Below are 27565 nucleotides of genomic sequence, written 5' to 3'. Positions count from 1 at the left end.
TCCTTCTCCTTGTAAACAGCCTTTTCTGTCCTAGTCTACGCTGTCACTTTCCCCAGATGCCCATAGAGGCAGCTGAGAGTTTAAAACAGACGTTTAACCATCGTGGTTTAACCATCATGGTGCCGGTGTCACTGTAGAAAGCAGAGTGGGTGTCGCACTGCAAACCTGGCTGTTCTCTGTAACTTAGCATGAAGCAGATCGTCAAAAGCCAAAGAAATCTTGTATCTCATTCTCTACCTCAGCTCCACCTGCGGTACTTCAGAGAAAATGCACTTGTGCAATACTTCTTAGCTGGGGTTATTTGCTAAATTGCAATCTGTATTCAAGTGTAATGGATTTCTCTGTTGAAAATACTTAATTATTAAATTAAATTTTAAAACCCCTCAGTTTGGCAGGGTTCATAGTAGAAGCAGCAAGTGTCGAGGCATTGAATAGAACATGTATAACCTTCTTCTCACTACCAGAAATACAAAAAGTTAAGAAGTACTAGGTTAAAACCTAAATGAGTAGTAATTAGTTGTTTTCAAGTCATTTTGAACCAGTATCATTCTAAAATCTGTTGAAATAAATGTAAGCTAATAAATAAATTTGAAAGTTTTTATAATTTTGAAAAAGTTTTATATTCTATAATATAGTATTTAGAATATATTATTTATTTTATTTATTATTTATAATAATAAAATATTCTGTTATTCTCAGAGATACAAATTGTAAAACTTTACTAAGTTCAGGATGCATTATTTTTGAATATTGTAGTGAGGATTTGTCCCAGAGTTTGTTTAAAAATTGTGGTATAGACTTCTGTTGTGTGTATGGTAACTTGAAATGGGACAACACTGGAGCCCCTGAGGGTAGGGAAATTTTGTGTCAAGCTTAATTTGATTGCTGTAATAGAGGCTCAAAGTCCAATAAATGATGCTAGCTTTAATGTTTTGGAAGAGTTAGATAAACTTAGATCCTTCTCTGAAATGTACTTTTGCAGCTCATGTCTGCTTCATTTGGAATTGCGTGAATATATACAAACAGACCTTTTTTTAAAAAGAATCAGTGTGATTCCGGGTTTTTCCAAGTGGAATTGAGTAGAACTCACGTGGGGTCCCTAAGGTTGAATTCTGCACAGTCGTCACTTTGCTCACATCCAGTCGGCTGAGAGCGGGATCTGTCCTGCCGTGATGGCAGGCTTCTCTGGGACACAGACGATGGACACTGCGGGATCCTTCCCTCTGCCACAGGGATTTCTGTCTTTTTGCAGCTGCTGAAGGCCATGGTGTCCTGTAAGCCAAGGCTTTTGAGAAGTGGCATGACGCTGGGTTATGCTGTGGGTGCTGGTGACTGTTTCAGTCGCTGACAGAGACTGTTACTTATAAAAGTTGGGTGGCAGCGCGTAAAGAGAACTCGTGATCTAAGCGATACACTTAGCAGCGTATATTACTTCAGAAATACTGCTTTGTTAACCTAAGGAGAAGATACACGGAATTATTAAATAATAGCCTTTTTCTACAAATAGGCTTTATAACTGAGAGTGTCAATTATTTTATGAAATGCCCAAATCATTATGCAAATTAGCATCTGTGTTAGAACGGGAACACATGGCTTGAATTTTTACAGAAATTTTTCATTTGTTTGAATTTCTGTTATTTTCCTATGACTATTTTTCTGTATTTTGAGATTGTAAGCTTAATTAAATTAGTTATTAAGTCATTAATATTTGTCTGGTTTCTAAAAAGATACTTGTCACAGCTCCTACAGAAGTTACAGGATGATGGACAGTGGCTGGCAGCCTGGGTGGCAATATTAATGATAAACTTCAAAATCTAGAATATCAGTTCCAAAAGACTTCAGATATTGCCCTGTTCATTGGCTAAATTTGCTTATGAAAGAACCATGTCATAAAAATGCAACTTCATGATGATTCTGATGGATTTTTTTTTATTTTATTTTATTTAAAAAAGAAAAGTGACCAGTCACTGTGTGCTGCTTTGAAATCCTTCTACAGTTGTGGAATGATTAGTATATTAGAGAAAAAAAATAGAGAAAAGCAACGCCACACAGTAGAATTACTATGAGCTTTTGAGAAACAGGGTACTTGATCTTAGGGTAAAAGTACATCTATGTATAACTTTGTTTATTGTACAGAGAAATCATGCACGATTTCTTTCCCATTGAAAGTTTTTGAAGGCCATGCTTGCAAGGGTAGGTTTCGCAGTCTTAAGTGTAGTCTCTGGAACGTACTTACATGTTGAAAGCTGCCAGTGGGCATCTTCTAGAAGTTCCAAATGAGCTTTGTCTGGCTTTGTGGTGTCTCTGGCAGGTAAATACCGTAGCAGTTTATGTAAACATAAAGCGTCTCATTCCTATCTGAGTCCAGCTTTCAGATTCCAGCGTTCTTGTCCCTATTTCTGTCTGCAGTACCGTTCTTAAGACCTACAGACTTTATCAATAGTTATTAACTTTTTCCACCACAAATACTGGTAGAAATATTGAATGGATTTTTGTTTAAATGGGACAAAACAAGAACCTTTGGTGATAGATTCGTATCAACAAGTGCATTAATATATGTACTTTTATCAATTTAAATTGGTAATGCTGTCAAGAAAGGATACTGCTTTCATTCAAGAATATTGGATTTCCACGGAAAAACATTGTTTGTTTTTTCCCTATATCAGGCCTAGTTTGCAGAAATATCAGCTTTTTTTTTTTTATACTCTGAGATTAGGCTGACTCAATACTCTTTAAAATTGTTATTAAATTTAATTTAAAAAATAATGATGAAAATACTCCAAGACCATCATGGGAAGCTCCTTTTAAATAGAAATTAAATTCATTTATAGCAGTTTAGTTAACCACAACTCACTAAAATTGAATTTAATTGCTTCACTTAGTTTCTATGGGAAGAAAAAAATATTAAAACATGATCATATGATATGAATGGATTATGAAGCTATTTTTAAAGTCCAAAACTCGAATGTTTGAGTATTCATCTTTTTCCTGCATTGTTCTTGAAAATACTCAGATTGAAATTTTGGCCCTGAATTAGAAAATGTAGCTCCTTATGCTTCATGAAAATACACTTTCTCAAGTATCTGTCTCTTGTTTTCCTTTTCTTTCATATTTGGTGATTAGTTGGCTTGGTAACACTAAATGAGAAATTACTGTAGACATCATAAAACGGCATCAAAATTTACTGAAATGGAATCCTTTTAATCCTTGTTTTTTTCCGGCAATATTGCTGATATTATTTGTTCTTTTGCCAGGAATCGGAAATTAATCGGCACAACTTTAATCACTTTTATGTGCGTTTTAGAACTAAACTGAAAAAAGTATTCCTTTAATTCCTTACTCCTAAATTTGGAGCATCTCCTAAGCACTAAAAATTCTGAACAACAGTAAAGGCTACATTGCAATAAACAAAAAATAAGTTCACGCCTATTAAAAAACAAAAGTTTGAAAATCAGCAAATGCAAAACTGCTATCAGCTGCCTTGATGTTTTAACAAGAAGGTTTTCAAAGAATATCTCAGCTCTTGGACTGGCCCAAAGCAGCTCAAGAGGTTGCTTTCATGAAGCTGATATTTATAAAGTTGGTCCTACTGTGGCAGCGTACAGCAGATAACAACGGAGTATGTCTGATAACAGAGCTATATGCTGGGGCAATTCAGTTCCTGCTCCTGTGATAAAGTGCAAATAGATTAGAGCTGTGAGGTCCTAGATTAGTGCGTCGGGAAAGCTCGCCAATGCAAATAGGCTGAAACAAGAACACATTGTTGGGATTTCTGCAAGTTAGCTGTTAATCAAGTAAAACATGGTATATTAGGGCCTTTTAACACATTTTTGACATTTAGCCTTATGCAGCTGACAGATAAATTAGTCTTCTTTTGTGATTGACTGAGGAAAAAATTATGCTGTTCATTAATAAGATGAAATAGTGTTATGTTTAATTTGTTATAGAAGAAAAAAAAATATTTAGGTAAAGAAATCTTGAAGAAGTAATTGGTATAAAACTAATTCTGAATATAACTAGGTGGCTTCTGGGTAGTTATTAAACTATTCCATTTAGCGGAGGCTGGCATTTTGATGTTAATATTCAAGGGATTAAGAATATACATTATTTGGCCATATCTTTTTTACTGTATGCTAAGTGGAATGTAATGTGTCATGGGTGTGTATTTCTTTCTGAACGAAGTAACCAGGGATATGAGTCTTGTACGAGCAGTCAACGCTGCTTTCTGTGAAGATTCTTACAGTAGCGCTGATCTGGTGATGTGTGTGTTCAGCGAGCGACGTTGCGAGGAGTCCCTGATGGCAGGGGAACGCTACGTGCAAAATCGAAGTAGCGCTGTGAACTGCCAGCCCTTTGGACGGGTTTTCCTTAGGAACCGCGTAGCAAATAACTACACCAATATTCTTATTACAAGATTGTTCAGTATAGTGCCGATTATCTTTCAATGTCCAAAAGATTCAAAATAGTTTTATTTACAAACAAATATAACTACTTATTTGGTAAAGATCTTTATCTAACTGTTTAAAGCCTTCTAAAAATATTTCACATTAATTTTGCTAATGCGTATAATTACATTATAAAACACTCCATGTGACGCATTTTTTAAAATTTTGATGAAACAAATTATTACAGCTGGAAGACAATATTATATAACTGCAAGGAAAAAAATTTAATTTCTCAGAGGAACCTAAATGTTTGAAATGGCTCTATAAAGAATATATTTAAAATATATTGTAAGTTTTGCACTTAGGCCTAGTTTCACATCCAATAACAGACTAGTGATGTAGCAAGCATCTATGAGGATTAATCCCCCGCTTCTGCCTTTGATACTTGATCTTAATATCTCATGTTACGTAATAAAATATGTTGCATCATAGCTTACATTTGCTGTATAAACATAATGCAAAAATAAGTTAATTTTTAAATATTTAAAATAAAAATAAGGAAATATAAAAATTAAGATTTAAACTAAAATTGTAATATGCTTAATTGCACTTACACTGCGGACTACCATTAGCTCTCTACTAAGCAACCGCAAACATTAGAGACATTCCAAATAAGTGAAGATCAATATGAGAAGCTGAATTTTTCTGTTTCTTGAATTGTCATTTAAGTATTTTCAGGGAAATGCATAACCCATTAAAGTCAAATTGATTTAAGTGTAGCCAAGTTTTAAATTGGTAATTTAAAATAATTAAATATTTGTTCAGTTCATATAGAAAGTGACTATCAGTTTTTATACGTGCAAATAATGAAATGTGGAGATATAAAAACCACAGCTGAGAGTATATTGATATGGGCAAAGGTAAACTTTATGTCTATGTGTAGTGTGTATGTACATGTGTCGGCGCATATCTCTATCTATCTATAGCTCCAGTGTATCTGGTTGTGTGTATATGGTATATAGTATAAGGAGTTACGGGCAGAGGAATTTAGCATGAGATTTTTCTCTTTCTATTAGGCTTCCGTCAGTCTTGTCCGGTTCTATGAAATAGTATTTTAAGTGTTGATCCCAATCTTAAACTCCTTCTTGGAGATTTCAAGGATAAGTACAAAAGGACTTGAACAGGTCTGTGAGCATGCTGGTGCTTCTACCTGAGCCATGCCACAGGATGTAGTTTTGTCTGATGTAGCTTTAACTTTCCTAAATGATGTTGCTTCTACCGCCCCCCACTACCACTTCCGAAACTATACTAGCCATTCCCCTGATGCTCTGCTTAAATTGACCTATTTCCAGTTCAAATTTCAATGGCTGTTTTATTTTACCCCAAACATTGCTCTCTGATTAGTATTTGCATCCTTCAAGTATTGGTAGAATGTTTTTTTGAAGAATGTAATCAAAGCTTAACAAAACTATACTACTGCATCTGCTTTTTACATTTTGCCCTTTAAGTTCATCACCCTTATAACTGGATAATATTTAAAAATGTGGTTGAATTTCAATGTGTGTAGGGTTACTGTTAATTAGATGGACAAAAATCTGCCTTTAGGTATCTTAAGTTGTATCAGGGTACTTTTTCTATGTCTTGGACAGATAATTGCAACTGATTGATTGATTTCTAATTAGATTTGGAACCTTGAAAACTTTTGGCAACCACTTTGGTGGCTACTAGCTTCCAAAAAATGTAACCAAATTCAAGCTGAGTAAATCACCTCTCTGTTTTGAACTTTTATTCAAGACTTCAATCACTTATCAATACAGGAAACATATATTACTGAGGTGAATAACTTTCCGTATCTAAATCCATATCTATTCCGTTCCACATGACCAAACATCTTCATATCAGTATAGGTATTTAATGAAGTTTCTGTGCTATGTTATTCTTATCAAGTATTTAAAACCTTGATCTGATGCTTTTGAAATGAGGGGAAATCTTGCATTGACTTTAATACCATTAACTCAGTCGTCCTCTGCTTTTGCAGGTTGGTTTTGCAAAGTGCTACTTAATGTAAAGAAATTTTATTCTGTCTTTTCTTAAAACGATTCCTGACTTTTCCATTTTGCAATTCTTTCCCTTGTTAGGAAAGAATAATAGAGCGCTTGAAGGAGCAAAGGGAGCGAGATGACAGAGAAAGACTTGAAGAAATTGAGTCTTATAAAAAAGAAAACAAAGACCTGAAGGAGAAAGTTAATGCTTTACAAGCTGAACTGACAGAAAAAGAGGTCAGTCTCTTCAGTAAAATCTATGTTCTCTATCTATGTCATTATGATGAAAGAAAGTGCGTAAGGATTACTCTTGAATTGTTTGAAGTACTGAAACTCTCCCACTCCAGTGGTCAGCTTCTGAACTGCTATTTTCTTAAGCATTCTTCATAGTCTTCACTTCTGTGCATAAAACATTGCTGCAGTTTTTGCATAATCGTGTGTCATTTTCTCTACATTTTCTTCTACAGAAGTCTCCAGTAGGCTTGAATATTCCATTGTTGCTCCTGTTTTCATTTGTCAGTTAGAGCAATAGTCTTCAAAGTAATTGTACCTCCAGAATATAATGTCAATTTGTCTGTATAATGAATGTTTCTGTGTTTCGCTGCATGCCCGCCCCTGCGATTGCAATTGGTTGTATTCTCAAAATGGTGTCTTTTGTTATCAGTGCTTATCTTTGTGTCAGCTGTTTTTGGGGAAGGGGAGGGGGAACCGGATCCAAGTGATTACTAAGTTGGCAATAAGTTAGTGTCCTGGTGACTAGGAATTAACTTTTTACTCTTGGTCATTTTTCAGTCTAGTTTAATCGATCTCAAAGAACATGCATCTTCATTGGCATCAGCAGGGCTGAAAAGAGACTCCAAACTTAAGTCTTTAGAAATAGCCATAGAACAAAAGAAAGAAGAGTGTAGTAAGTTGGAAGCACAGTTGAAAAAGGTAAGTTCCATCTTAAAACAACCAACCAACAGAAAAACAAAAATCAACATCCCACCCCTTCATTTTGAAAAGATAAGCTTATTTACTCTTCTGGAGTACATCTGAAGTCTACCCATCTTAAGCTGTTTGCTGATGCTTGCATCAAATACTGCTAACTTTTTCTTAAAAGGCTTGTACCAAAGCCACTAGTGAGCCTCAGAAATTATCTTGAATACCTATATGAGGGAATTCTGAGGAGCTGCTACAAATAGATGAACCGGGAGCAAGACACCGGAGGGAAAACAGAGGGGCAGAAAGAAATTACCAAACCAGCAATTTGTACGTATGTGAATTTATGCTGCTGTAAGAAGTAGGCTGAAATGTTTCTAGCACGGGAAAAAATTACCGGCTCATCCAAGAGGTGATGTACTTCGTAATAAAAAAGAATTTGCTTCCAAAATGGTAACTCTAGCTAGGTTTTATTTTGGCATTTTTGGGCCTGTGATAATTAAGCAAAATAATGCATAGTTTGTCTCAGCTAGCAATTCAGTATTTTTATTCAGCAAGTAGTGGAAGCAAGCATTTAAAGGAAAACATACAAATCCTATATTTTATAACATGGTTTTATTTACATTGATGCGTTAAAATAGTTTTTGCTTAAATGATTTGCAAGTTTGTTGATGCCTTTTCCTACCATACATTGTTTCTTTGACCTTTCGCTGTGTCATTCAGTAATGTCTGCTCTCATTGTTTGAACACCAATCTCATGACATATTTGATGGATTTAGGCATTATGTTTGCCTTTTGCAACTCATGATTAAGTGTATGTTAAACATTAGGGTTTTTATATTGATATTTAATGGTTCATTTTCTTGAAAAGAACATTTATTTGTTCTGTGAAAGCTACCACCATTAGGATAATATTCTGACACTCTTTTTACCCAGGTTGGGCAGTATCCTGCTCCGTGTTTAAGCAGTCTTTCAATAGCCTTACCTGGGAAGAAGGTATTGCAAAGTATAAAGGATACCAGAGTGTAAACCTAATACTTCTATTATTTTTTAATTCAGAATGAATATGTGCAATTAGGTGCCTGCGTTAACATGTTTAGTTGTGGAGAGGAAGGAAGGGAATCTTCTTCAATAAACATACACAAAAGCTTTTAATGGAAACACAACTACTTTAAATGGTTGTTAGCTTCCAAATGCTGATGATGTCAGAATTAAAAGATCCAAAGAAGCTATTTCTCTGGAAGTCCTTTATTTTGTCTTCTTTTTTCAGAAAATATTTTTTGTTTACTTAGCACTTCACTATAAAATATACTTCATTGCAATCTGAAATATCTTCTTTTCTTCATTTAAAAAACTAGTTAAAAAATCCCTAAAAGCGCAGATCACTTAAAAAAAATCTTCTTGAAGGACTTGAAATCCTAAGTCAATCTTTTATGACCGTACGTATAAACACATCATACAGTCATGGAAAAATAAGCACTTATAAAAGTCAGAGAGCGTCTGGGACGTCTTTCATATAAAAAGGGAGTATGTTCCCTGTGTATAAATACAAAGGATTATTAAATGAAAGTCGAAAACATAATAGTTTTATTATATCATAAATACAGCGTAAAGCCCCAATGGAAATTCACCCAACATTTGTAGGAGACCAGGTATTTCCACAATAAAATGTAGTTACAGCCTTCTTTGTGGGCACGTTTAGTTGAACAGAAACAGTGACTGTTAATGATAGTAGACTCCAAACAGTAATTTTCAATTCACATTTTCTCTAATAAAATACTTTATGTTCAAACCTGTAAATATCCTGTGTTAAAAAGTAATTGGTCTCCAGAAATCTACCTTCACCGTGTTTTCACTCCTTAGGAAACTAACTGAGACAGAAATCAGGGTTATTCTTGCATGCGTCTGTGTTAGAGTGGGAGGGAACATCAGCACAGTTCGGAGTAAATTAACCCGCGTGTCCCCTAAGTGTGCTTCTGTGCGAGCATTAACCGCTACGGAAGCCAGAAGGAACGGGCACAGTTTAGATCTCTTTTTCAAACGTGACTCCAAAGGGCTGTCTGTTATTTTGAGAAACTTGAACACAGATTGCGCTACTCCTCTCACGGCACAGAGAAGGCACTTTTCATTACGGTATTTTAAAATCATCCTAGTTTAATGTCGATTTGTACGTTTTAAACAACTATACTAATAAACATGAAGCTAGTATTCTGTGCACATTCTGCGCTAGGAGTTAGTTTTCCATGAGCACTAATGGTAATAAGTTCTGTGCCTGAAAGAAAACGTGGACAAGAGGCAAGTCCAAACAAAATCGCTAAATTTTTTTAAAAAAATTATTTTAAAAGAGCCTCTTCCCTCGAGTCCTCTCCTTCCTGTTTTTGGAGAGAATAAGATTCATTTATTGATAATAAGGATGTTTTTGATTGGATCTAATTAGATCCAAATATTTGCCGTATTACATAACTGGATTGCTTGCATTTCAGCAGGAGAAAACATGCTGATTCTAAACCCACTGTTTGAATTTTATAGAGTAGACACATTTCAAAAAGTCATAAATAGGATATTCATAAGGAGTAATTATTCGTGTGACTGTGCAGTTTTTTGGTACACAAAATAATGTTTAAAACCATAGACATGCTTATTAAACTTTTTGTGACAAAGATTATGGATTAACATTCATAAAATTAAAAAAAAAAAATCAGAAACCCCAGAAGAATGCTCAATGCTGTTTTTGCCAAAATTCCACAGATTTTTAATTGACTTGCTTTGTATTGCTACTAGTGAAAGAACAGCAGGAATTACCTAATAGGTAGCTGAGTGGTTTTTTATATATATATATATCTATATCTATATGTGCGTGTGTGTGTATATATATATAATCTTAGTATCCACTCTAGAATTTCCTCCTTTTGTTGTTTTTCATTACCTTAAATTAACTTGCTTACTGACGTATTTGCAGTTGCTAAAGTACTTTTTGCCAAGCTGTACTGTTCAAAAGTCATTCTGCATAGAAAATTCAGTCTTGTGTTAAACAAAAAGAAAGCAATAAATTTAATGATACAATTTAATTAATCTTTTATTATTACCATCTTTGAAGCTTTGGTGATAAATTGCAGCCTCAGCCAAAAGCACTTCTCGTGATTCATTGCTTGAGACCAGCACTTAATGTATCATCAAAAGTGGACACCTTTCTTTATTTCATGGGTTATTTAACTTGAGAAAGGGAAAGTAACACAAACCTTAAATTTCTTACTCCAGCTATTCTTTTTTAGGAGCCAAAGTCAACATTTATGTTTCCTCAGTGCCTCTCACTTTCACCAAGGAATGTTTAGAATCTTAAATTTCTACTTTTTTATGACAAGTTCTTCTGTGCAAATGCACTGGTTTTGTTGAGCTAATGCTGTTTTCCTGGATCTTTCCTTCTTTTCCTGTCTGTGCTTCACTCCCTTCCAACTTTGCAATGTAGCAAGCTGAACAGTTGTTCAATCAGATGTACAATCCAGTAAGTTCTTCTTTAAAATGCCCGCTGTAACATACGAAAGCATGAGGATCCATTACCTTACTGTGTCGTGCTCTTCCTCTGTGGAGCTTTGCAGAATACTTCGGACGCTCACTATGCTATATTCATTATATCCAAAGAAATGAACTTTGTGGACTTGAAGGCCATTTTAAGAATATGGAATGTATTAAATAGGTGCATACAGTATTTCTGGGAAAACAAACATCCTAGCCTTTGGGTCCTCAACTTCTCCATTAGAAAAAGCATGCAGATGATTTTAATTTTTTTTTTTTTTTGCTTTGCTTTGCTTTGTAATTCCTCCTTCTGCAGTACTTTATTTGATCCTTCAAACTTCAATAACTTCTGATTTATTCAGTTTATCTTACGTGACTGAGTTGATTATGTGAATAACAACATCTAGGCAGCGACTGCTACTGTTGTCAAAAGCCCATACGATTAACGTAGTTCAGATCAGTTTTACTCATAAAAGACTGCATCTGTATGTTAAGAATATGGAAACATTTATTCAGTCTAAGAAAATGCTGAAATGTAAAAAGATGAATGCAAAGGGCAGTGTTTGAAAAAGCCAAACAGTATTACTTCAGCTGATTTGGCATTATTATTCTTGCCAATGTCTGCTTTAATTGTGCAATATCTGCCCTTTTGACTTGACTGTTCCTTTTTTGATTTGAGGAAGAGCAGTAACAAACATTCTCTCTGCAGAGAACCGTTTTCTTTTTTTTTGGCTGAGACTGTTACATTTAATGTGCAGTGAGCATCACGGGACAAAAAATGATGTAACTGTGACAGCAATTTACAAGCCATAGTTTAGATAGGAATCATAGTTGGTATTATCGTGTCATTGGGATATTACATATAGAAGAACTGGGTTTGCAGATTAAGTCATGTCCTCCTGTGCTTCAGGGAAGGTATTGCCTTCGCTGAAGTCAACGGGAATTTTGCCTTTAATGTCAGTGCACCAGAATTCCAGCTTTGGGGTCTGTTATTGCTAAGTTTTGTAGCTTCTAGCCATGTAAGGGATACGTCATGACTTACTATGGGAAAAGAGAGTCGCACAGAATGTCCTGTATTTACTTCTGAAGTTGCTGCTTAACTGTTTTTAGAATCCAGTCATAAATTGATTGTAAGTGGCACAAGACCTGATATTATCACCTCTACCATCCAGCATGCTGCTGGTCAAAGAGCTTTTCCCTTTGAACGATAAAACTGTTTTTTCTGTATCATCTTGGATCACCATTGTGGTAGTTCTGTTTCTGTTCATATCATTTGCACCCCTACTGTGCACGTCTTCTCGGACTGGAGTCTTTTTTGTGTTAGTTTTTCCCTTAATTATCATAAAGACTTTCCAGTCATTATTTCAATATTAGTTATTCTGCTGTATGGAATTTGTTTGTTACTTCCTAGTCTATTTGTGTGTGGTATTCCAAAGTCAGTCCTTTTTTATTTTATTTTTTCTGCCTGTATGTGCTCGATTTTCATAAAGACAGCCTGGCGGCAGTTCCAAAATACTGGATGCAAGACCTTTTCCTTCGGCACCAGGCAACAATTGTAGTATATCCATGAGACAGGTTTTCTTAAATAAACTTTTCTTGCGCATCATCTTTCTTCTCCTACCATGTAGGAGAAGAATTGGTCTACTAAAATCGGTCTACTTTAAAAAATGTAAGTAGTGATGATCCTCTTCTCCCTCAAACCCACCTACGGTCTTGAAATGAAAATGTGATTTGATTGAAGTCAACAACAACATATTCTTTGAATTCCGCAAGGCCAAGGCTTCACCGTTGTTCTTTGAGGTGCCATAATAGCAGTTACCTGAAATAATTTGTTTTGTGCTGCAAGTCCTTATGATACTTTATTTGATAGAATGTTTCCTTGACTTTTTTTTTTTTGAGCATAATAGTGTTATAAAAAAACAGATGGCAATCTAAAATTAAAATACTGAAGTGTTAATGCTCTTTTGTTTACATGTGTCAGAGAAATAAGAGTCAATCTCTGAGTAGACCTCTCTCAGCCCGTGCAGTAATACAGCATTTTTTGTGGTGGGATGTGTTTTTTCTACTATGTCGCACAGGTATCAACTCCAAGACTTTCATTTATTGCTGAATCTAGTGTTTTTAACCAACAACAATAGATAGAAGTATTTTATTCTTTTACACATTTGTGTACCAAAGTGCAGATGATGCAGGAGGGGTGCAAATCCTGCACACTCTGTAGTAAATGGTTTCGCAGCATTCACCTGTGTGAATAAAACGTGAGCAGAATTGGGCACACGTTTTTCCATGTTTGTTTTGAAAGGTGAACTTTTTGAAATACCCAATTAATTCTTGCACAAAATTGATTATGAGAAGTTACGTGATTGTTTTTATCCTGTAATGAAATATAACAATATACTTACTTTTGAGTTCTGGTGAACCTTTTTCTGAACAGTAACGACTTAATTTTTGAAGTGCTCCATCAGAGCAATCTCAGATTAAAATTTAAAGTATTTGCAGAATCCACTCTAAATTGCTCAGAGCAGTCCCTGAAGTTAAATAAAAAAACCCTTGAACTTTAAGGAGACTACAAAAAAAATTATGGTGACAGCAATTTTTTTAGTTTATTATTGAAAGTAACAAGATTTGAAGGATCTTAGAAAGTAATTTCTTGCATGTAAATTCTGCTGTTCCTTTTTTCTTTTTAATTAAGTACTCAGTTGATTTCTGTGTACGTTTGTGTCTGAAGCTTTAAAAATAAAGTACTCTATCTATCCATCCATTTCTGTCATGCAGAATAATGCATGCATGATTGTACCATAAAATTTTAATAGACTAAATAATTCATCTTGCATGTTTGTGCCACACTATTACAGTGTTTCTGTAGGAAATTTGTGGTTTACATAAGGAAATTTTACTTTGCTGCTAAAGTATTTGGAGTACTTACTAAGCAAATGTCAAAACAGATACAGAATTACTGTGAGAATTAGTGAAATTCTAATAGTAGAGTGATATGCTATTTTTATTGAATTGTAAAAATAACATACAACAAAGGCACAAGACTGACAGACAAAACATCATAAACCAAGTGTGCTACTTTGAAGCTAGCCTAATCTGCACACACAAGTATTGTCATTGACAGGTACAGATTAAGAGATCAATTACTTTGCTGCTGAAAGGTATGTATGAACCAGTCGCTCTCACCCATAAAAGACCCATAAAACCAGAAAATGTACACTCCCCAAGAAAACAGAGAACTTAAGGAGAAAAAGGGCAACAGAAATGGAAAAAAACAGGTAGGAGAGAGGAGAGCAGTAATAGGTAGGGATTCCTGGTTCAGGTGATAACCATGCAGCTTCTGGTTAGAAGTGATCCACAGCCCGCAGAAAAGCCAAAGACGTCTGCCCTGTCCGAGCGCCAGCAGAGTCAGTATCAGCTGAGCTGCCTCCAGCTCCTTTGGGCTTACTGTTTGACCTCAAAAGGCAAGGTCCATCTGTCAACAAATCACCCCTGATCCGTATATAACAATTAAAAAAAGGCACCTTGTTCAAATCCAAACACATCTTTCAAAGCCATAAAATCTAATAGGGCTCTTATGAGTGATTCTGTGCCTTTGTCCTGGGAATGTCGGGTGGATCGTGTTTTGCTCTCTTGTGGTATCATCATCTTTTTTTGCGACATGAGGATTCCCTTCTAGGGACTCGCTGGAAGTCAGAGTACCACCTGCGGAAAGCTCTTTTAAAAAAAAGCTTTATGTTCTTGCTCTCCCTTTTTAACTAACTTTCCTTTCCTTCTTCGTTAAGGCAATGCCCTTGTAGAAATCTGGTTCCTGCCAATAGTCCAAAACTATTCTATAGGAAGGGCTTGTAAAAGTACAGGCAACCAACTTAATTGGTGGTTTGCAATACTGGGGGGTTTTGATTTTTTTAAGAGATTAGAATAGTATTCTACTTGTCTTTGAACTGAATGCTTCTGTTGATTTCTATGTGACATTATGGCTAACTGTGCTGCATCTCACAACCCTGTATAGATTCCATACTTGATGATATTGGATTTAGTCGTATCTTAGAGGTTCCGCTTTGTATTGAGAACCACAGGGAAATACAATGACCAAGTTTGTGCTATGGAATTTTCCAAAAACACATCCGACAAATATGGAATGGCATGAGTACCACAGAAAGCACAAGAATGGAAAATACTTTTGAATTTAACATTAATTTCCTTAGCGTGCATTCGAACAAGGATGATAGGGCTAAACAGAGAATATAATTTGTATCTGTTATTTAAGGTGATGTTTTGGTTATAAGCTGTGCAGTAGATAATGTGCTCGGCACGTCTCTGAGCTGCTGTGTGACAGGAATGTTCTATGGTAGTTGAACTTTTGGCACCTTTGCATTGGTGACTCTATCATGTTCTTGCCCAGTTATGCATTTTCATGGTAGAAAGTCCAGTGTGGTAATGAAAACCACGTTTTTTTCATTAAAAAAAAAAGGGGGGGGGGGGGGAGTTTGGAAGTTTGGGCGGAAGCTGAGAGTTCCTGTATACTGCAGTGCAGAAAGGAGTGGGCAGAAGCAGGAAGATGGGCATTTTGCCTGTTTATGAAATGATGGAAGCAAGGCTGGTAAATAAGTGAATTTTACACTAAAATGAACAGAAGGGAAAGAAAGGTGACAGGGAGGAATGTGAGAGTGGTAGACAGCCTCTAGAGGGGAACTGTGAAGTTCTGGATTTACCCTTAAGAGAGGAGGAGAAATCTGAAGAGCGATAGGGAACAACATGCTCTTTGCGTAGCTTTCTTAGCGTCTTAAAGGTGGGAGTTGGGTTGTATTTTTTTTTTTTAGAGTGAATTTACCTTTACATATGGAATTATTCTTTGCAAAGAAACACTTAGCGTTCATTTTGGAGAGATAAAGCATTGCCTAATTTCTTAATAGAGCTGATGGAAAATTGAAGTGGTTTGCAGCTGGAAATTGGTACACAATCTCTCACATAATTAGCCCTGAGTCTGAGTATTACATTTACAAAAAATTACGAAGCTAGCTGAAAATAAATTTCTTTACATAATTAACACCTGGTATAAAATAAATCAGTTTATTATTAAAGCAGGAAGATTTATAAGGATGAAAAGGAATCTGTTGCTAGCATCTCCCCCAAGCAGTGAAGTCAAGATACTCACTGGAAACGAGCTCTGTGTTAGTAAAGTCGCGTACCAGCATAGAATTCAGGGCTGGAGCATGAATTATTATCCAAAATAGAGAATTTGAAGAGCAAGGACAGTGAGTTTAGTAAGCTTCTCATGTCATTCCCTTGACTTATTTTGGTAACTATTTATTTCTTCTGAATAAAAATCTCACAGTGGGATATACAACAGTTACAATCGACAATCTTTTTTCTTATTATCCTCATGCTTAAATGATATGTTACATGCAAACACCCTAAGTTTCTTCTGTAGTAATTTCAATTTTTTTAATTGTTGTATTTATACTAAACCCAGACTTGTCTTTATTTATACAGAAAATTTTTAACCATTGCAAAGAATATGAACCTTCTAGTATCTGTAGTTTATACTAATTCTTTCCAAAACACGCATGTTTCATTTTGATCTGCATTTCTTTCCTTGCTTGCTTGCATTGTCTGTTCCCTGAAATTAAGAAGATAAATAAGTCCACGTCTTCTCTGAGTAATAAGATAGTTGGAGGACCTTCAGTTCTAAATATCCTGAATTTCTGTAAAATTCCTGTATGTCAAGAGAATGTTATCTGAATTTTCTATGTTTAATGTGCACTGCCTTAAACTACTTGTTTTTTCCTTGCCTGCTCTTTCAAGATGCCAATTAGGAATAATGGGAAGCAAGGGGTAGGCTAAGCATTGCAGTGCATCGTTGTTTCCATCTGTCTGTGATTATTCCAGCCAACAGTTTAAAGCACTTGATGCCAGATCATGCTCCCATTGAAGTTAATTGGGTTTTTGCCGTTAGGTTTGATGGGAGTACGGTTGGGCTCTGTGCTGTTGTTGTTGTATTCATTGCTGTTCTTTCTTGTCTGTGAAACTGCCACCCATCCATGCATGTGTGTGCCAGGTTTGTGCCGTTTTCACGACGGGCTTGTTCTTCTGATGTTTCAGGTTAAGTATTAATGACAAGAGAAAAAGGATTATTGGGTAAAACGTCTGCTGAAGGCAACTTTCTAGTTTATTGGTTTGTCTTTTAAAAACAGCACTGCATAAAAACAATTTCTTCCTTTTAAACTCTTTGAATCAAACTGCATTTCAGACGTCTGGTGATGCAAGTTACAGCATGTATCTATGTACACATATATATACGCACACAGCGACGAAGTCTGTGTGTGTATGTATGGGGAAAAAGAGAGACTATGCTTTATTAAGAAATTGCCTATATATTTGAAACACTTTAAAAGCTTAATGTGAATTAAATGAATTACAAGGTGATTTTTTTAATTTCAAAACCACCTTTGAAATATGGTCACTTTAACATGTAAAAAGCCTTAATAAATCCCCTCCCCCTTCAGGATGATAGCGTTTGACTGTAATTTTAGACTATGAAGATATTTTCATTCCTTTTTATAATCTGTAGAAAATATTGTCATCAGACGGAAATACCCATAATCCTTTTTAATGAAAATTTGAACTCCAAGACCGAAGAATTAAAGCTCTTAAAACTATATAAATTATTGTCATCCTTATTTTTTTTTTTTTTAAATATTGATTCTGAAGGCTCATGAGGCTGAAGAGGAGGCACGGATGAATCCAGAATTTGCAGACAGAATGAAACAGCTCGACAAAGAGGCATCGTACTATAGAGAAGAATGTGGCAAAGCTCAGGCTGAGGTTGACAGACTTCTAGAAATACTCAAGGAAGTAGAGAATGAGAAGAACGACAAAGATAAGAAAATTGCTGAGTTAGAAAGGTAATTCTTGTATTATTTATCTTACATTGAGTGGCTTTTTATTTGCTTAATCTTCATTGCAGAGCACAATATGTTTTTTAACAGAATATTTGTTATGTCTTGTAAAACTGAATCAGAAAGGAAAAAGGCTACCTGAAACCTGCATCTCCTGTCTGCTGACTGGAACAATTTAAGGTTTCCACTTTTTTAGTAGTCTCCGTGAAAGGAACATATAGGAAAAGCCATAGGCAGTTTACAGTGACAGCAACCCTTGAAGAAAACCTTGTTGGGGAGCAATCCTGCCTTTTAGTAACTAGTAAATCAAAACTGTCCCTGCGCACGTTTCTTCAGTGTGAACAGCATCACTAGTTCTCAGAGGTCCTGAAAAGTATCGGTAAGTCTGTCTGATCAGTCTCATGCCTATTTAATAGTACTTGTAACTACTTCACAGTGGTTCTGCAGACTTTGTCCACTTCAAATGAACATTTTCTGACGTTGACCAGGCAGTGTTTGTCTTACATCTGGGAAAGTTGTACAGTCTTCCCTTAATGGAGACTGGAGGGCTTTGGGATCCATTTATCTCACGCCCTTTGTCATTAAATGATTCTTGCATCCTTCTCCCATACAGTATGCTACAATTTATTTGATTGATAAGCAATTTATATGGCTCTATTTCTTCATGTACTTAGCACCTCTTAGGTAAATAAAAGAAGGAGTTTTATGTTTTCAAATATTTTATATAATTGTTTTCTAGTGATCAAGTCAGAAATGCTTCATGGTTCCAAAAGAGCAGTTTAAGGGGTCTTATTGTTGTGATTATTGCTGTAATTCCACTGAAGACATAGCACTGCTCTGTCCCTTAGGGAGAATTACTATGAAAGGGGGGAAGATCTGCCGGAAATGTTGGTCACCGTAGGGGAAGGAACCCAGCTTGGAAAGGAAGACGTGTAGAGCATCTCTTACTGATGATGACTTATCAACAACATTCACAGTTATCTGTTGCCAAAATTTATCTTTCTCTGCAGACATTTGGCAAAGGTTTAATAATGCTAATAGTGAACGGTTTATAGTTATCAGTCAAAGTGTCATGAGAACCAAGACCTCAAATTTAAAGTGAGAAAAAAGGATTTGTACTTGAAATAGAACTGAGTGTTTACATGAGGATAACTCATGACATCAGAAGGAGTCTAGAATACTCTGCTGTTCGCATCCTTTCTAAGGTGTAAAGCAGATACCAGAGGTAGCTAGTAATGAAGGGTGGTCACTTTGTGCACCATGACTGTGAGTTCTGCCTAAGCTCTCCTAAATCCTAAAGCGGCATGTTGGAAAAAGGTAACGTGATTAGTGAATTTGTGTGGTCAAGAAAGTGCTGCCAGTTCCACCCATTGGTGCACGTACTGTAGGGGCAGTTACAGACCTGTGCTTGTAATATAGTGACACCAGGTGGGACCAAGCTGGTGGAAACCGACTGTGTGATTTAAATATTTTATATAAAAAGAGATAGAGAATCAATTCAGAGAAGTAGATTTATTTGAATTAAATTGCGAATTATTGATTACAAATCAATGATTACAAAGAAACAAGGGACCAAGGGATGGAGAGGTCTTACTGTGGCCTTGTCAGTATACAACCTGTTGTTGTCTGAGAACCCTTAGAATGGGTTACCTACTGGACAGAATTTTCTATTTTTATATTATTTAAAAAAAAAAAAAATCAATGGACTTTTATCAGTGAAATTTTGGGACACCAATTTCCGGTCTGTTATTGTTAATGAGGGTGTTGATCCTGAACTAACTTTTCAGAAAATAATTTGGTACCACTGAGTAAGCACAGACTTTTGGTACAGGACATACTGTACTTTGAATATGATGAAGTAGTTAAGCTTTGCTATGAACCTTTAAGTGCTTCTGTAATGCTTACAATAAGGTATCTGTGGCATGACCAGCTAACGACAGTAGTATGTTGCAATTTTTGGGAATCGTCATGCTCTGAGATTTGTAAGCTGTATTAGCTTTAATGCAGTTTCTCCCTTGATTTAACTTATGTACAGCTTTCAAGATTAATTCCAAATTCCTGTACACACAGTGTATGTAAGTTAATTATTGTAAATGGGAATTTGTGTAAAAAAGTATCTATTATTGATTTAATCAACAGAAGTTACTGCCTTTACTTGGTAATGGAGTCTTAAAGCGATTTTCCACCACACATAAAGACGGGCACAAATTCATTGGTTGGCACAATAAGGTTGGCAATCTGCCAGCAATATAAAGGTGTAGTAGGGAGATATTTTTAGAGAACGGGTATCCAATCAGGCTCACTTTAGGTTTCTCTATAATTTAATTTATTTTCTCTCCCTCTTCCTTATTTTCTAAAAATATTGGCCGGAAGATCTAAATGTGTATATAACTGTGCCACCTGTTGGTGTCCCTAGAGAAGGAACTTTGATGTTGAAATTCCCCTTTCTAGGGGGTGGGTGGAGTGTAAATTGATGTAACATTTTATGAAGTGCTACTAGTTTTTCTGCTTGTAATGACTACTTGATTGGCTCATTATTGAAGGGAAGAGGTGGAGCCAAAGCTCAGTTTACCCACTTTATGGGAATAAAGCATTGCAAAAATGACTGCAACTTTAACAGAAGCATATTTGAAAATGTTCTTTCCTTCTCGTCCTGCTGTTTTGTAATTCATGTAATGTGCTCTAGGTTGCTATTTTCTCTCCTTACTTTTCTCCTTTTTTTTTTTTTTTTTTTTTTTTTTTAATCGGAAACCACGTATCTTCAACATTTCCCCTAACTTCAGATGCAAGGGCTTCTCTGGGGTGTTTTAGGAAAACAAATGCTCTTTTGAAACATATTTGTTGGTTAATGGCTTGCTGGGATCCGTGCTCACTGCTATGCCAACATCTTTGCATTGCAAGATAATTGCAACAACATAAATTCTCAAAATTTACAAACATAAATTTCTGAGAGTGACAATCTAGAGTACTGCAAGCTATGGTGTCTTCACAATATTTATCATACTCACATATAAATTCATCAGCATAATGAGGTGTACTTGTGTAAATCATCTTGAAAAGTACAAACATTTGTAACAAAGTTATAATTTACAAATTCAAATAAGAATTAAGACAAGATGATGAATACTAATGTTCTACTATTTATCAGAAAGTATTGACACAGAAAGCGTCAAATACCCAAGGGCAGAAATATCTGCTTCAAGATATGGGCAATTGAATTTATAAATGTATGCTATTTGGCAGCTGAACATTATTAATAATCCTGAAGATTTCATATGAATGATAATTCTTTTGGTTTTAATGCGATTTTCTTGCTTCAGAAACGATCACGCTTCTGATTTGCATCACTTACGATTCATGACTCATGCTAGTCCTCATGTATACGAACGTGTTGGTCTGTTTCTTAATTGTATATATATTCATTTTGTGTTTTATAACTTCTTATTGCTACATCGGAGAACCAATTCCTCCTCCTATACTAAAGCTGCTTGATAACTTTTATTACATGTTTCATTATTAATATGTTTATAATAAGCACAGGTTAAAATTAAATGCAATATATCCCAGCATAATGTACCTTTGGTAACCTTAGCTGGATGTTTTTCTTTGGTCTTCTTGACAAAGGAAATGTGGTGTGGATTTTTGGTTTGGTTTGGGGTTTTTTTTGGTAATGTAGCTGAAACTGGGTAAGATAGTGATCAGCTTAAATTTTAAGGTGAAGGGCCTAGCCAAAGGGACTGCGACTGGAAAGGAACTGTCAGGATGGAAGGAGCATATCGTTTGATGCTTCTATTAACGGTGTTAGAATAAAAAGTGTATTTATGAAGTGTGCTAGGGAGTTTGAATCATGAAATCAAGTGAAATGCAATAGTACAAAATGCATGATTGTGAAATTAGGACCAGTAAGACTGCGTGCTGTACGCTAAGGACGATCCTCGATACAGTTTCAGAAGAGAAAGATTGGGGGAATTTGCTTATGACAGTGTCATTATGAGCCATCTAAATAATGAAGCAGCCATCTAAATAATGAGGTGTGAGTCCTGGCATGTCAGAATAAATGTTTGCAGTAAGGATAGGAAGGTATTAACGTCATCAAGCGCTAGCAGGACTCCACATGGAACGCTCCGCTGTGTACTTCTCATCAGTCATTTTCGAGAAGGTTGAATTAAAGCTGGCAACAGGTGCAGAGAGGGCTGTGGGGTAGGCAGGGAGCGGGGCGCTCGTGTCACGGGAGGAGTCGAAACAACTGTTTTTTTCTCTGGCAACACACAGGCTCGGTAGGGATGCTTGTTTTCTGTAAATACGTGAAGCGGTAAGCACTGCGGTGAAAGAAGAGTGATTTTAGTAAAAGAGTGTTGCCACGTAATACAATGGATATAAATTATCCATTAATAAATTTAGGCTGAAAAGAGAAAGAAAGGAAGAAAACATTTTCTCATTCTCAAAGGAATGAAGGTGCTTTCTAAAAGAAACGAAGGGGATGAGAAACCTAACTGGTTTTAAGATGCGGCTTGATAAATTTCTGCACCTGATTGAGGTGTGGCTGCCTGCAGTTGCATGCACAATTTCAGTCCTGGGAACCAGATTATTCCTCAGTCTTGTGCTCTTACAGGAATAGTGTGCTGTTAGCAACCTGTGTGCATGTCATTTCTGTGTTAATTTTACCTTACTTAACATTCCATAAATATCTATGCAAACACGTTGCTTATATTGAGTGGTTTCTTAGGGGCGAGAACTGCAACTAAGCGCTCTCAGAATGTAAGAAATGCAGGTTTCCTATTGCCTGCATTGTGACCTCTGGAGCAAATCACAACCACTGGGAGAAAGAAGGACGCTGTACGGGCACGTGTGAAGCTGAGGATGAAAAAGGAGCAGAAAGGCTGCCCTTGCTCATGGGTCCTGACACTGTAAATAACATTCCGGCCGTTGTCTGGAACCTCTTTTAATGGGAAGACAAATTCCATGTAGGGAAGTGGCGTATTTGGAGGAAAAGAGCTAGATTAATAATTACTTTCTCAGGCAAGCCATATTTAAAAATCCATTGTCATCAATTGCTTTGAGTGCCCTTGCTGGAGAGACCAGACTGCCCCTCAAGCTGCCAAACGCAATTCAGGACACAGTGGGCTCTTCACTTTAGTCATCCCCAAGGAGCCAGAAGGAGTTTGGGCAAAGGCTGGTAATAAAGGACAGAGCAGGACTAGCGTGCTACCTACCTTCTTCAAGAGAGGAGGCTGTCAACTGACCTGTCTGCTACAGGATGAATATTGTAATCCTAACCAGACTGCTGATGGTTTAGGAGCGAAGTGCTGTAGCTTGACGGTGAAGCGATGAGAACGCAGTGTAGAATGCAAAACCTTGGACCTGCCTTTCTCCAGTGGTATGTTCGATGGTTGGGCATTTGCTTGGTGGAGCCTGGCTTCTCAGCAAAGCTTACAACAATATAACGTTCATTTAAAAATACTGTGCTAGCTATCAGACAAAAGCAGTTTGCTTTTAAACAAGCTGTTTGGTTTTTGTACCCACTTTGCAGTTCTAAGTTTTGGGTGATAAAACTATCGATGTGCATTTAAGCTCTTGGGGTGTTCAGCCTACGGTTAATTAATTCTGAATTCATTTGCATTTGAATTCTGATTAAAGTAAGTCCACACAGCCCTGACAATTTATTGCATAAATGACAAAACATTAGCAGACAGAATTATTGTGTTTAAAAAAAAAAAAGTGGTTTTTTTGGCTTTTAAAAAATTTCCCTTTCGTAAGTGAAAGAAAAGGTGTGCACTGGTGACAGCTTTAAGGATTAGTCTAGCTGCCTGTCAGGTAGGAATTTTTTTTGTCTTACTTAATTGAAATGGCACGTTAGGTATTTTTTTAACAAATAAGTTATCAAGCATCAGAGTATTTTCAGTGATGAAGTACTAACCTTATTCTTCGGACTGAAGGAAAAAATTGCCGTCAGCTTTAGAAGAGGCTGTATTTCCCGGAGGGGGCAAATCTCTGTCTTGGATTACTAGGTACGGTGCTTCGGGAACTTCTAAATGCTGTCTTTGAACAAGCTGCCACATTGTTTAGCTGTTTGAGCTTTCATGGGAAGACTTGAACGTGGGTCATCAAGCCTATGTTGGTTCAAAAATTTTGTGATATACGATGAGACATTGTGTGGCAGCAGACACTGCCGATACCCACCTAAGTTATTTGTTCCATTCAGTACGTGTATACATTTAGACGGGTATAAATATGGATGGGCTTTTACAGTCCACAAATGACAAGGTGCCATTTTACTTTAAAATTTCTGTTTTATTCAGTGCACAGCAAGGATATACTGCTACAGAAATTTTATTTTACTTCTCGCTTTCCCCCTTGCCTTTCCTTTTCTTTTTTGTTTTAAAAAAATCTGCTGATATAACATCTGCTTGTTATATTTTTACAGAACTAATGTGTTCCTCCCTTTATTCTCTTTTGCTGTCTTCCTCCCTATCTGTTTTTCTCCAAACTGCTGCTTTCATCCCTGCTCCAACCAGCTTGACTTCCAGGTCAGTATTTTCTGCTCTCCTATTTAACTGCTCCTTCCGCAATGAAGGTTTTCATTGATGCTTCATTTATTTGGCCATTTTGATTCCATATTAATAACTTCTGTTTGTGTCTTTTTGGATTTTGTTTTTATTCAGCTTGTCCCCATTGTGAAGTTTTTGGTCATTCCATTTCTAGATCAGAAACTTTGCACTAAATGAATGCTTTTGTCAAAAGTCTGTAAGAAAAAAATGTTTATTAACAACATATTAAATTCATATGTTGTTTCGTGTGAAGATTTTTTTTCTTCTTTCAGTTTTACTTTTATTATCTTTGCATAGCGGGTTCAACATTGGGAATAACTTCTTGGTAGACAACCCAACCCAGTAGGTAATAGATCAAGCAATACCAATAATATACAGAGAGATTCATACTGAAGATCAAAGACTTATTCTTAATACTTTACTGCCACCACTTTTACCATTATTGCAAAAAATAATAGGATGTGTTGGAGTGGTTCAGCTTCTGGTTCGGAAAATTTTAGCTGTTTGTGCTGGCCAGACTCTGGACCAGAACGTAACTGCGAGGGAGGTGTATGTACGTGTACTATTATATGCTGTGTTTGTGTATGGCATCATCTCGTCAGGTGCACGTTTTTCTTTCTTCCAGGTTTTAGATTAGTTTAGGTAGGGTTTGTACTCCTCTACTTTTTTGGAGTAATCTTCTCATCTGATCAAGTATTATGTCTTGTGGTGCTTGTTAAAAGTACAAATTGATCATCAACAGTTTTTTTTTCTCTTCGTAGGCCCTGATGGTAATTTTTCTTTCTCATGCTTATGAATGGCTGTGAAGTGTAAATTAGTGAAGTCTTAAAACATCTACTTGTTATTTTAGAAACAAATAACTTTATATGATTTGGACTACAGGTTCATCTCCTTCTTCCTTTCCCCATTTGTTTCAGTGTGGCTTTTTTTTTTTTTCTCCCCTTTTCCTGTGAGAAGTATTTAAGACCGTTCTATATGCTGAAGCTCATCCCTTATTTTTCAATTTCTGAAATTGGCGATTGAAACTCGCACAAAGTTTTGTTTCCCGTACTGAAAGAGCTCGGCTTTAGGCAGGAACAGACCTGGTTTTCAATCATTATAAAGGTAGAAAGTGTTTACTTCTTCATAGATCAATGGGGCTGGAGTATAAAGGAGGGTGTATACTGCAAAGACTTCCCAGCTGGATTTCGGGTACCAAAAGTTGGCATTTGCAGATATGGTTCCAGGTATCAGGTTGCCATGCAGCACAGTTGACATCACGTATGTTCAGATCTGAAGTTTCAGAATTTTGATGTGGATGTATACTTTGTGCGCAGCATTGTTCTCTATTCATATGGAAGCAGCGCTTGCCAGTTTGGGAGAGCTCTGGTGCCTTAGTCTCAAAACCAAGCACAGTTCACTTTGCACGGTTCAGATGTGTCAGAGGCGTTTCTGACGTGGAAGCCTTGGAACTGTGTGGCAAGAGACGGCTCATTATGAAAAGACTGACAAGATGAGGTTTGTTTTTTTTCCTGATGTGCTTTAATGCACATTGCAATCGCAAGTTACTTTCCAGATGGAAATTTTTTTTTCAGAAATTATTTTTTGCAGTAACAAATCAGAGAAACACTTTCTTTTTATTTTCTACTACAAGCCCATTCTAACGTGCTTGATTGGATAGTTACTACACCTGAATTATAAAAATACTTAAACAATTTATTTTCAGAATCTTTCTTTCTTCCAGAAATTAATGAAAAGCATTTACTCTGGAGTTGGCTGTGATGAATTTATGGTCTGAGTATGACCACTCCGGCATTTCTATCAGAACATACTCAACATTGATTGAAAAATCTCTCTTGCCAGAGAGAGCTTAAAGAAAGGTATTATGCTACGCGTTTGTCATTATGGTTGAGTTCACTGGAATTCAATGATTGGTATGCAGAAACATTTGTTCAGCAGTTGGAGTTGCAATTTCTGTTATGTTTTATTGACCTAAAAAACCAGCTGACCTTGCTGAAGCAAACTGTCCTCATAACCCTGCCAACTTTTATCCCTAGAGTCCTCGATGAGTTGTAGTCTATGATTAGACTTTACTGGGGGATTTCAGTGAAGTGTTAAGTTTTAGCAGCTTGAATCGTCATTAAGGTCAAAACTTAATTTAAGAAGCAGATCTATTAATTTCTTTAATTTCTGCTAATCAATATGTTTTTAGCTGTCGTTTTATTAATCCGCATTTATATGGGGTTAGAATGATTAGAAAAATGCTGCGTCTGTTTAATAACACGATGGGCTGTTGATACTGATGGCAATCGAGGAACTTGAATACATTGGCATAACCCCTTACCCCCACGTGCATCTACTTATACAATAAAAAATACTCTGAGCACAAGAATCAGTACAGTAATTTTTTTTTCCATTTAGGGTACAGGTTACTTTTCCGGCTGCGGATAAAGAGAAGACGGAAATTTTTTCCATGTATAATATACTGATCAGTGCTAGAAGTTTTCCCACCAGCCTCTGGTGTTGGCCTTCCTGATTGTTTGCGTGGGAGGCTACAGCCCCATGTGTTGTGCAAAGCAAGGTTTACCGGAGTTTTAAATTTAACTTACGAGCCTTCCACAGTTTTGTCAAATGTCAGTTTGATGGTTTCAAGGGCAGAGTGATATGTTGTTCAAAGATAATTTCCCTGGAGAAATTGAGATAGTGTACTAATGAAAACTGAGAGAATCTGTGATATACATTACTCTCCGAGAGCCTGGTTATTCTGAGTGAGAAACACAGTTGTCACATCGGATAACAGGCAGATTGTTGTCACGTCTTTCTGGTTTGGTCTGTTTGCTATGTATACGGAATGAACATTTTAGCATTATGAACACTTTAACGTGAGCATTTTGAAAGAGATGAAGATTTGAGATGAGATTATTTAGATTTATCTGATTGCAAGTGTGGTTTTGAATTTATGCGCATTTACGTTTCATTATATTTAAGAAATAGTGAAGAAGAAAGTTGACTTCCTCGGAACTCTGCTGTATTAAAAAAAAAGTAAAATAATAATATATTACAAAATAAGCAGAAATCATTGTGATAAATAATAAAAAGATACAAAGGAGTCCCTGGAACAGGATAACACATTGTTGTTCATTTTTATCCCACTCGCGCCTGAGCCTGTCTGCTCAGTTCTATACTCTGCCCTCTCAGTTTGCTTAAAGACATGCAGAGGTTAAAGGAATAATTTCTGAGACAACTAGAAATTGATTCTTTAAATAAGGAAGGATGTT

The 27565-nt window shown here is 36.2% G+C and overlaps 1 protein-coding gene across 7 annotated transcripts in view; it reads left to right on the top strand.

The window, feature by feature from the left end:
- ERC2 (ELKS/RAB6-interacting/CAST family member 2) overlaps positions 1 to 27565 on the top strand; it is a 510348-nt gene that overhangs the window by 200068 nt on the left and 282715 nt on the right. For 6 of the 7 annotated variants that reach the window (XR_012589289.1, XR_012589291.1, XR_012589290.1 and 3 more), the window contains exons 10-15: positions 6524 to 6664; positions 7220 to 7360; positions 10815 to 10850; positions 16667 to 16696; positions 17573 to 17766; positions 24276 to 24287. Coding sequence is in view for 2 of the 7 variants with exons in the window: in XM_074602406.1 (XP_074458507.1) it covers positions 6524 to 6664; positions 7220 to 7360; positions 10815 to 10850; positions 16667 to 16696; positions 17573 to 17766; positions 24276 to 24287 (554 nt within the window). In the remaining 5 variants the exon portion in view is untranslated. The remainder of the gene's footprint in view (positions 1 to 6523; positions 6665 to 7219; positions 7361 to 10814; positions 10851 to 16666; positions 16697 to 17572; positions 17767 to 24275; positions 24288 to 27565) is intronic. The other variant, XR_012589293.1, reaches the window with a different exon arrangement.

Source organism: Larus michahellis, chromosome 10, assembly GCF_964199755.1.
Source record: "Larus michahellis chromosome 10, bLarMic1.1, whole genome shotgun sequence".
Taxonomy (NCBI): Eukaryota; Metazoa; Chordata; class Aves; order Charadriiformes; family Laridae; genus Larus; species Larus michahellis.
The sequence above is the reverse complement of the archived record's forward strand: the minus strand, read 5'-3'. Positions and strand labels throughout refer to the sequence as shown.